Source organism: Cyprinodon tularosa, unplaced genomic scaffold (assembly GCF_016077235.1).
Source record: "Cyprinodon tularosa strain WSP-4 unplaced genomic scaffold, ASM1607723v1 ctg174, whole genome shotgun sequence".
NCBI lineage: Eukaryota > Metazoa > Chordata > Actinopteri > Cyprinodontiformes > Cyprinodontidae > Cyprinodon > Cyprinodon tularosa.
Window position 1 is genome coordinate 1,031,210 of NW_024038565.1, and position 11,309 is coordinate 1,042,518.

At 35.3% G+C, this 11,309-nt stretch overlaps 1 protein-coding gene across 1 annotated transcript in view; it reads right to left on the reverse strand.

Annotated features, from left to right (window-relative positions):
- The window catches only part of LOC119781281, a 41,090-nt gene extending 31,596 nt beyond the window's left edge, over positions 1 to 9,494 (reverse strand). Inside the window, exons 1-5 of the mRNA XM_038281691.1 lie at positions 9,417 to 9,494; positions 7,596 to 7,768; positions 6,162 to 6,326; positions 5,894 to 6,031; positions 5,342 to 5,493 (exon numbers count right to left, since the gene is read on the reverse strand). Of these exons, the coding sequence (XP_038137619.1) occupies positions 5,342 to 5,493; positions 5,894 to 6,031; positions 6,162 to 6,326; positions 7,596 to 7,725 (585 nt within the window). The 5' untranslated portion in view covers positions 7,726 to 7,768; positions 9,417 to 9,494. The remainder of the gene's footprint in view (positions 1 to 5,341; positions 5,494 to 5,893; positions 6,032 to 6,161; positions 6,327 to 7,595; positions 7,769 to 9,416) is intronic.
- Positions 9,495 to 11,309: the final 1,815 nt, after the last annotated feature.

Genomic DNA, 11,309 nt, shown 5'->3' on the forward strand with positions numbered 1-11,309 from the left:
AGACAACACAAATTAACCCAAAATCCCAACCTGTTAATAAAAATAAAAGAACTAAGAAACAACATTGATAAAATGCTTACATATGAAATTGAAAAGAAATCAAAGTTTATTAAACAATCATATCATGAGGTGGGACCTAAAGGAACAAAACTGTTGGCAAAGAAATTGAAAAAGCAACAGTCAGACATATCTATAAATTAAAGGATGATGAAACAAATCAAATGTTACATGACCCAGCAACTATTGAGGACAGGTTTAGGAAATACTACCAGAGATTATACAGTCAGCCTCCCTCTGCTAATGATGGACAGATAGAAACCTTCTTGGAGTCACTGGATCTGCCCTCAATTGGTGAAACCCAAAATAAACTTCTCACTTCCTATATAACTAGGATAGAAATACAAAAGGCAATTAATAGATTAAAAAATGGTAAAACACCAGGAAGTGATGGATTGCCATCTGAGTGGTACAAATCCTTCAGCGAAGATCTCCTCCCACTACTAGAAAAATCATTTAATTATACACTGGAACATGCAGTGCTCCCGCCATCTTGGAGAGAAGCAATCATAACAGTCATTCCGAAAAAAAGGAAGAGTGAAACATGCTCTGATTATAGACCAATATCTATCCTAAACATGGACTATAAAATCTATACCTCGATTTTAGCGAAGCGATTTGAGCAATTCATTGGAGATATCATAGATGAGGACCAGACAGGATTTATTAAGGGTCGCCAAACGCGAGATAACATCAGGAGGGCACTTCACATAATAGACCATATTCAAAATAAAAAATCATCAGCTATCTTAATCAGTCTCGATGCAGAGAAAGCTTTTGACAGCGTAGGCTGGAACTTCTTATATAAAGCACTTGGAAAATTTGGCTTTAATGAAAAAGCTGTACAGTGTGTGAGGACTTTGTATCAGTCACCTGTGGCCAGAATCAAGATTAATGGAAATCTAACTGACAATATAAAACTAGAGCGCTCTACCCGTCAGGGCTGCTGTTTGTCACCAACTTTATTTGCAATTTTTATTGAGCCACTTGCACAACACATAAGACAACATAAGGATCTTAAAGGTATAGATATTCATAATGAGTCCCATATAATAGGTTTGTTTGCAGACGATGTTATTTGTTATTTATCAGACCCTGAAAACTCGCTGCCTTGTCTGATCAACCAGTTAGAGATATTTGGCTTCTATTCAGGATACAAACTAAATTTGAAAAAGACACAGGTTTTGACATTCGCTTATACACCATCTGAATCAATACGTAGAAAATATAATTTAAATTGGAGCTCTACTATAATGACTTACCTAGGAATACGATTAACGAAAAACATAGGTGATCTGTACAAAGCTAACTTTACTAAAGTGGACCAAGAAATTAGGAGGGATATTAGAAAGTGGGATGTCCTAACACTAGACTTCAGCTACAGAATTGAAGCGATAAAAATGAACATGTTACCAAGGTTATTGTACCTCTTCTTGGCATTACCTATAGAAATCCCGGATAGACAGTTTAAAACATGGAACCAGATTATTTCTAGATTCATATGGAACGGTAAAAAACCCAGAATAAAATTTGAAACTTTACATATACCAAAGGAGAAAGGAGGTAGGGCCTTACCTGACCTTAGAAAATATTATCATGCTGCCCAAATAACTCCCATAATAAATATAAGTGACATAAATTATGAAGCGAAATGGAAAAATATTTAACAAAGAGTTAATGGAAGAGAACTGCGGAGTATCATTGGTGATATAGAGACCACTAAGAATACATTAAAGAATGTTAATGCCATTACTAGTTTTTCTCTAGGTAAAGAGGCTTAACAGCGTTATGCGTAGTCCTTAACAATGGGCACTTTAAAAGTTTCCAGGAACTACAGCAAGAGTTTGCTCTAAGAACTCAAGATCACTTTAGATATCTACAATTAAGGGACTTCTATAACAAAGAAATAAAACAAAAAATAGACCCAAATGTAAATGGGATTATCAAAATGCTGATTGAGACCTATAAGGGTAAAAAACAAAGAACAGTGTCTTTACTCTATAAATATCTGTTAGAAAATAGAGGCACTAATACATTGAATATTAAAACAAAATGGGAAAGGGAATTTGATATTCTAATAACCGACGAAGGCTGGCTGAATATTTGGAAGACCCAAACTACAACATCCTCTTCCAGAATCTGGAGAGAACATTGTTGGAAGAATATAATCAGATTTTATATAACACCCAAAATTACTAGTAAATTCAAATCTAGAGCTCAGCCATGCTGGAGAGATTGTGGAGAATTTAATGTTAATCACGCGCATATTTTCTGGCTTTGTCCTAAAATTACTCAGTTCTGGAACGAAATACACAGTAAGATTGTAACAATACTGGCTTACTCAATACCCAAGTCCGGTCTGGTATTATACCTTGGTCTTTTGGACAATATCACATTTAATAATGATTGTTATTTGTTAAAAATTCTGTTGGTGGCAGCTAAAAAGGTGATAACTAGGAGGTGGCGCAAATCTGAACCTCCTACCACAAAGGAGTGGATACAGACTGTGATCTCACTATTTGAGATGGAGCTTCTAACACATAGGCTGAGGACGCAGGAGCAGCAATGCTTAGACAAATGGGAAAAATGGACAAACTTCACATCAACGATACCAGACTAATTTTGGAAATGGATGGTCCCCATGTGTTTTGAGTTACTAAAATACGAGTCTCCCCCTGTTTTTTGTTTTTTGCTTCGATTGTTCTGTACTTTTTGTCTATTATAGTTTCTATGTATTGTTTGTTAATAACGATCAAAATAAAAATAAAGTTATAAAAAAAAATAAAAATAAAAAAAAAAGTACAGAGATATCATGGAAGAAAACCTTCAGAGAGCTCAGAACCTCAGAATGGGGCAAAGGTTCATCTTCCAACAAGACAACGACCCTCAGCATACAGCTAAAATAACACAGGAGTGGTTTGGGAACAACTCTGACCATTCTTAACTGGCCCAGCCAGAGGCCTGAACAAAATCCAACTGAGCACCTCTGGAGAGACCTGAAAACGGCCGTCCACCAACATTCACCATCCACCCTGACAGAACTGGAGAGGATCTGCAAGGAAGAATGGCAGAAGATCCCCAAATGCAGGTGTGAAAAACTTGTTGCATCCTTCCTAAGAAGACTGATGCCTTTACTAGCTCAAAGAGATCTTCTACTCAATACTGAGCAAAGGGTCTGAATACTTTTGACAATGTAATTTCAGTTTTTATTTGTATTTTTTTTTTTTTTTTTGAAAACATTTCTACATCTGTTTTTTTTTTCTGTTAACATGGAGTGCACATTAATGAGAAATAAAATAAACTATTGATTTTAGCAAATGGCTACAATGAAACAAAGTGTAAAAAATTTGAAGGAGCTTGAATACTTTCCGTACCCACTGTCACTTTATTAAAACTAGAGATATACCAAGGAACTTTGTGGTAAGTGCACACTGCTATTTAGCAGTCTGATGGGTCCTGTCTGGTGGGTTTACTGTTCTTTTTCTGAAAAGTGAATCATAATGTGAGCATAAATTACAGAATGAGATTAAAGATATTTGTATATATATATGGCAATCCAACTTGACTTGATACTCATATCAGTAAAGTATTAAAAATATTAAAATGGAGAGGGCAAAACAGTAACATATATCTATATTTTTATTTTTTTTTTATCTTTTAAGCTCTTTAATTGAACATGCTGGGTTTGAAAATGTTGAAAGCCTCAAAGTAAAGGTCAGGATCTGCACTATCACGGAATGCACACAGATTTAGGCTCTGTTCGAAAACCTAGGACGCATCCTTAGAAGACCGGATTCGAAGGCCGATTACGTCATAGCGCGGCGCCGAGGTCTGGTCGGATTCCAAGAGTCCTCGTTATGCGGCCTTAAAATGCGTCCTTCTTTTTGCCCGATTTGAAGGACGGGTCCGATGTATCCTCGGTATTCTTGGATATCCCAGGATTCATTGCGAGACCAAGCAAGCTGTGATCAGAGTAAAGGTTACTTGGCGCCGAACAGTGGTGAAAATTGGAAGTTCAGTTTAATATAATACAACTGTGAATAGTTCCGTCTGAAATGAATGAAAATAGTTGTTTTAATGGTTACTGAGTCAGATATGTGGCGGTAATGTTTGATTTATCCAAAGGTTTTTATCTGTTACTGTGTAAATGGGTTTGGCTGTAATTTAAGGACAGATTCTAATATATCTGCAGGGTGGGGACTATAAATCTGATAGGATTTTTATCTTTTTATTGCTGTTTTGCACAATATGCTTAACTTCGTATTTTATGTTGTTGAATATTAGAGATTTTGCAGATATATTTTTTATAAATATATTGTTTAGATTTACTTATATCTTTCTACCCCTTTTATAGAATAGAATAGAAAATCCCTTTATTTTCCCACAATGGGAAAATTTACAGCAGCAGAAAGATTATTGAAAATGGTCACAGAAATGTGGACCTTAGAAAAATGTATAAGAATAACATAATAGGGAAGAGTTAAAATATAAACAATAAAATACTAGAAAGTGTTTTAACAATATAAAACTGGGGAATAAAAAAACCAATATGCAGCTATGGACTTTTTGACAGTAATGGATATTTGAAAATAGCAGCAACATCAAAGATGTGCAGAATGACAGCAGCATGTTATTTAACTGACTAAGGTTTCTATCATTACATTTGATTTGATTTGTTCCTGCTCCCGGTGGTTGGAATCTTTATTCCACTCTGGATTCTTGTGAGTGTAGTCTTTGTTCACTTCACAATAAAAAAGAAATAAATAAACAGTTTTGAAAACTTCTGTATTCATTCTTTTCCTGCTTTGTGTGTCAACGTTCACGGTTGCTAAGCAACAGAGCATACGGTGGTAAAACCCGCCGAAGGGTAGACCTGGTCGAATTCACAGCCAGAACCCTTCCGGTCTCCTTATTTTCAAGGACCTCGAAGGATCCAGTCTAGGTAGACCGCGTCCTTGGAGGACCCGTCCTAGGTTTTCGAACAGAGCCATTGTCTCCAATCTAAAATACTGAAGAGAAGTTTAAAAATGTCCCCCCTACATATTTTATCTTCTTATGAAAAGGTTCTTTTCAAGCATACAGTGATATCACTGTAATTTGGAAAAAAAACCAAAAACAATTTCAAATCAAGGAGATAAGAAAACAAATATTCTGATTACTGATTTTGGTTTTTCCAATTGTTATTTTTGGGAATAAAAAAAAACAAAACAAAAAAAAAGTCAAAAATCAAAGATTGAAAAGGAGCAAAAGGGCTGTCGCTGGTGGACCGCTAACCAATCAGTACCTTGAGCATAATGTGGCATCGAATGACTTCTGTTCCATTTGTTTCACAAAGGTTCTGCTTTGGCATTTCAGGGGCCTGTTGTAGGTTTTCCTTGGGAGTAAATATGCAATAGAGTGTGTCGCCATTTTTGATATGTCTCTCTTTAAAAGACCCTGAAAACAAAACAATTCACGTAAAGAATATGAATTTTCCACATGGTATTGTATCAAACAAGTGTCTCTAATATCTCATATCAATAAAATGTTGCTGTAATATTATAAGCCAAAAAATAAATGAAAACAAAAATTCAGAAACCTAAGAAAAGAGGCTATTAGAACTGATTTGACTCTGGACCCCTTGGAGCATTATGGGACAGTGATACGGATTAATGATCACTTAGTCCATATGTGCTACAGGTATAATTTCTTCACAAGCCGTTCGCAGCTGAGTGCCATTAATGTCTACTATGGGTTACTGTTACTATATCTATTGTTTCCTCTTGACCTTTAGCTCTACAGTTGGTTTTTTGTTTCAGTTCTAGCAAACGGATATAAAGAGTTTATATCTACTCACATGTGTTGAAGAAGGGATCATCCGTCAGAGGCATCCCATCGTCTGTATATATACAGACTCCTTTGGTGCTGGCAACTTTTTCAAGGTAACAGATCCGTAACATCAAATCCTCTACAGTGTTCTGAGTCGGGTCCATATCTATAACATCAGTTGTTGTTTAAATGTTAAAGAGGAAGTAGTGTTTGCAGCGATCATAACTACTTCACCAGTTCCATGTAAATAGTATCATTTACAGTAAATGATTAGGCGGTCCTGTTTTTCCTCCTACCTTTTATCAGCTTCCGTTCAGGACATTTAGGATAGGTGTACCACAAACAAAAGGAGTCTGACTGCTGCACTGGTGCCACATTTTGAACCTGACGGTGTGATGCGCTGAGTGTTTGAATAAAGGTTCTCATGGTATGAAAACGATTCTTTTCAACATGACTTAAACCTAAGAACAACAACAACAAAAAGGGATATCCACTTAAGAACAACACAAATTATTTTCACAAATACAGCACAACATAACAAAAACTTTACATTGTTTAAGGACAAAACCACAGACTTCAAAGCATTTCATTGAGATTTAGTTTTTTGACAGATCAGCACAAGTTTGTAAAAATGTAAAATTTAAGAGGTGTGAACATTTTCTTACAGCAATGTGGACATATAAAACATTTAAATAAATTACAATGTTCCCCATTTGGTATAAACTAACCTTGCTTTCCTGTAAAGTGCCTAGAGATGACCTGTTATGAATTAGGGCCACACTGATAAACTCAGCCACATAAAAAGAATATATATATATATATATATATATATATATATATATATATATATATATATATATAGGCGTGATTCATTTAGAGGATGGGCCAAAATTGATGACGTCAGAGGCCTCGCTACCATGATACCACGTGACCGCTTCGGGAAGTGCAAGAATTTTGACAGGCATTTAAACAGCCTCAGGATTCAGTCAAGATGTGTAGGAGTTTGTAGGAGGGTTGCTGTCAACTGGATAGATTCTAAGAATAGATTGGCCGTTTTTCCAACCAATCCAGTTGCTTAAAACTATTCCTTTGAACTTTCCATTGAACAGTTAAACACATAAGTGGCGTCAACTGTAAGATACAGACTCCCTCTCCTGAGAATGAGGTCGACTTTTGAAAGTTGCGATTATAATTATTTTGGCTAATAAGGCTAAATTTCATTGGTTTCCCCTAGTAAAAATATAGATAGGGTAAAAACACTGCCAAATTAGGTCGGTTTAGCCAAAAGATTGTTTGAACACAACTTCCAACCCAATTAAAACTAAAAAATTTGGAAAAACTATGTTTGAATAAAAACACCTTCATTTTGCTCATCATTGCACAATTTGCACTAACACTCTCACTGACTGCTTCAGTTTATTTCACTAAATTGGCAGAAAAACAGTGCACCTTAAAAGATTATTTTAAAAAACTGTACACTTAAATTTTTTTTTATAGATTTTATCATACACACCAACCATTAACAATTTCAAAGGAACTTAAAAGCTGAAAAAAAAAAAAAAATCAGATTTTATTACAAACTGTAGTTCTGCACTCAACCAGAAGGTGGCGACATGTTCACATGGAGCCTCATGAACTGTTGGGATCGTTGAAGCAATTTGGCCAAATGGTTCAAAGCCTCATGAGGCTTCATCTCACCATCACTAGTGTGATGTCTTCTAGAAACTTACCCATGCTGTACAAATCCTCATCAGTGATTCCATCCAGGAAATCCCTCTCATCTTTCACACCCATTTGCAGAAACTGGTTGTAGTAGGACTCCAGTCTGTATTGCTGGAGCAAATTAAATATCCCAGCCATCTGTAAAAAAAAAAAAAAGGTAACTTTTCCAAGTTTTAACTGTCTGAAAGAAAAAAAAACAGAGCACCATCAACAGAAACAGCTTAATTATTTAAACAGCTATTAAATTGAATTACTACTTTTTGTACCAAATTAAAATGAAAAAAAAAAAGTGACCGGAAGGCACATGTTGGGTAATGCTAGCAACCCAGCTACGTCGAAGCTGATCCTGTTTAAAACGGACTGAAATAAATAAATTAAAAGATTCCCTATTTCTGTTACAAAATTTTTTATGTTAAACATCAAGTATAGCTTTTAGCATAGTTAAATTGTTCTCGTGGTAAATTCCTACAAGTACTAGTTAGCATCACTTCTGCTGGTTAGCGGTATGGGCTAGGTAACGTTAGCCATATTCTAACCATATTAAAACCTAAAAAAGTAGTATAAAACCTCTACACACTTACTGTTTTCTAGAACTGAAGCCCAGAAACCTAACACGTAATTTTGCTAAGGTTGAAATCAGGCACCGGAACAACTACTGCAGAAAGGCAGGCTGCCTGCCTATAATTGGCAATTTGCGGCGCAGCTTCGCTGGCTTTTTTTTTTTTTTTTTTTAACCGCTGTCAATGTAAATTCGCACAGATATCTAAAATGGTAGGGATCACAATATCCAGGGCTGCAACTAGAAATTAATACTCAAATTGAATAATCAGTTGATTATTCGACTAATAATCTGAGAGCAAAGGGCTCTTTAAAGAAGACTTTTTACAAAATGAAACCAGTTGAAACCGAGTTCTGTACAGAGCATATTTACAGTCCAGCAGCTTTGCATGTTACCCTATTAAATGGCCATTATTAGCGGCCATCCGTCCCATAGAATGGCTTCAGATTGTGCCTCCTTCCTACATTATCATCAACCTAATAGTGTAACAGGGCTTGGCTAATCTAAATATTTAAGAAACTATGAAGCAGCTTACTTCAATTATACTGGAATGTCTTTGGTGACACATTTCTAAACGATGAGAAAGAAGCTTCGAAAGAAAGAGGACATGAAAATCAAGTTTACAAGTTTAAAATGCCTGAAATGTCTGGCAGGGAAAGATGAACAGAGAAATAGATCAACTAGACTACACAAAAATCATAAAGATCTTATCTTTGCTCCTTAAGACTTTGAAAATGACCAGATTTAAATAATGGGATTGAAAACATTTTCTGGGAAGCAAGCTGAACCCACCGAGAAGTGACCGACTCCTAACCTCAGTATTTTTGGGTCCTGTGTTTGGCCCTGTTATCATTCATATTAGAAGGTAAAGGAGGCACAATCTGAAAACATTAAATGAGACTAATAACCGCTAGAAACGGCCATTTAATGGTTAATTTTCCCCCATGACAATTACATCGAAATCGGCTTAAAATACTTTAAACCACTGTTTCCCACAGGGTGTAACTTCACCTTGCGCAATGAGACCCAAATTAAAACATGAATTTCTTTCAGTTAAAACTTTTTCCTACCTGCCTGTGCACAGCCTAAGAAAAGAAAGCGTTGTACATATAAAAGTTCTCAAAAACATAGGCTATATGTGTTGGCTGCTTCAAGCTTTTTAAGTCTGGTTTTGGTGGTAGATATTTAAGATGCAGAATGTTGTTAAACTACACATTCATATCTGCAACCATCACATGTGATTAAAACTGTTCAAAGGAGACAATCATACCTTGTTCTAGGATATAACCCACATCAGCTGCTCGATCGCTGCGTCTGTTGTTAAAATGAGGGAGAGGAAAACCGAAACCTAGTAATGAAAACCAAATGAAGTAAACAAGAGAACCAAACGGAGGAAATAATTGGTCTTAGTAAAAAAAAAAAAAAAAAAACGCGAAAAAAATAGAATGGACAAAATAATGATAAAGATGATCTCTATGATTAAAAACTTTTTTTTTTTTTTTTTTTTAAACGGTTGATTTTACGCATTTATGTTTGTTGTACCTGTTGTGATGGAGAAAAAAGTATGGAGGACCAACTCTGCAATATCTAAAAATACTGAAATAAATAAATGCTCAAAAAATAGGCATTCAATTAATTGCCCCCAAAAATACAAAAAAAGAAGAAAAAAAGAAAGGACCCAAATGCAGACACAAGAGACTGATGTGATTACTTGAATTTTTAATTTACCAAAAGTCCAACAGAAGCAAAAATCCCCAAAAAACATAAATCCACAAAACTCCAAAAATGCAGAAAACCAAGAATACTCACAAGAAGAGGGGGATAGAGTAATGACGACAAACCAGCAAAGGGAGCAGGTGTGAACAGAAGCAATAAGGGAGCTAGGGAAAAGGAGACTGACACAAGAGGGTAAACAGGAAATATCCAAGAACTCAAATACAATCAAACTAACTGGATCCATGTTGAGGGAAGAATGAACATGTATCCTGAGAGTCTGAGCCAAAACCTCCTTTAATCAGTGAGAACCTTGAAGATGAAATGTGGATCTTCCAGCATGACAATGATTCTAAACACACCGCCCGGGCACCAAAGGAGTGGCTCAGTAAAAAACATTTCAAAGTCCTGTAGCCGCCTAGCCGATCTCCAGACCTCAATCCCATAGAAAATTTGCGGAGGGAGTTGAAAGTCTGTGTTGCCCAGGGACAGCCCCGAAACATCATTGCTCTACAGCGTCGCATAAAGAACACATTAATGAAACAAGAAAGGAAAATATCTCATTGCTTAATTGATATTTGTAAGCAAGAGAAACAATGAACCAATTGCAGCTTTTCAGCTGCAGGTTGCAGACCTTTGTTCTAGCTTACAGAAACTGCCTTGTTTCTGACCCACATTTAAAAAAAAAACAGTTGATTTTGATTGGTCTGTTTTAGTATGAAAGAAGTACACATTTAAGGTCATTTATCTTCAATGCAAGTGACCTAAGAGAAGTGTAGAACTGCCAAAAGCCTTTATGATTTGAATGTTTTAAATTCAAGATCTGCATTGAAGTGTATATCAGTATCATATATCAATACCTACTCAATGTCAGTTTACCTTCTTGAAAACTTTTAAATTATGGCTAGAGACTGGTAGGGAGAATTTAACAGCTTGAATGTTCTTTCGTTGCACCACATCATAGACATTTTGTCAAATTTTAACAAAGCATAAAGAGCTCAATAAAATCTTAACAGAACTTTTCTTAAATAAAAATAGAGTCAATAAAAATGTACACATTTAAAAAGACAAAGTATTGGGAATAAGGGCACTTCTGGAGGTTTCCAGTTAAAATAATTAAATACAAAGCAATTTCCAGACTTTGTAGAAACCCTGGTAGTAAATAATACTGCCAAAAAATTTACTTTTGTTCAGGATTTTAAAGCTTTTCATATTTCTCATTTATTCTTACAACCGTTTTTATGATTAAAAAAACTTACAATGGTCATTTACATGCTTAATAGCAAAAGAAAAGTTAAAAAACCCAGTGTAACAGAAATCCATTGATTTAATGATCAAAAAAGTATTTAATAAGGTCTCCTAACCATTTCTTTACAGCCTAAATATACATATTAACATAAATGTTAATTATAAATAAACGTATTTTATCAGACAAACACAAAAACAAGAT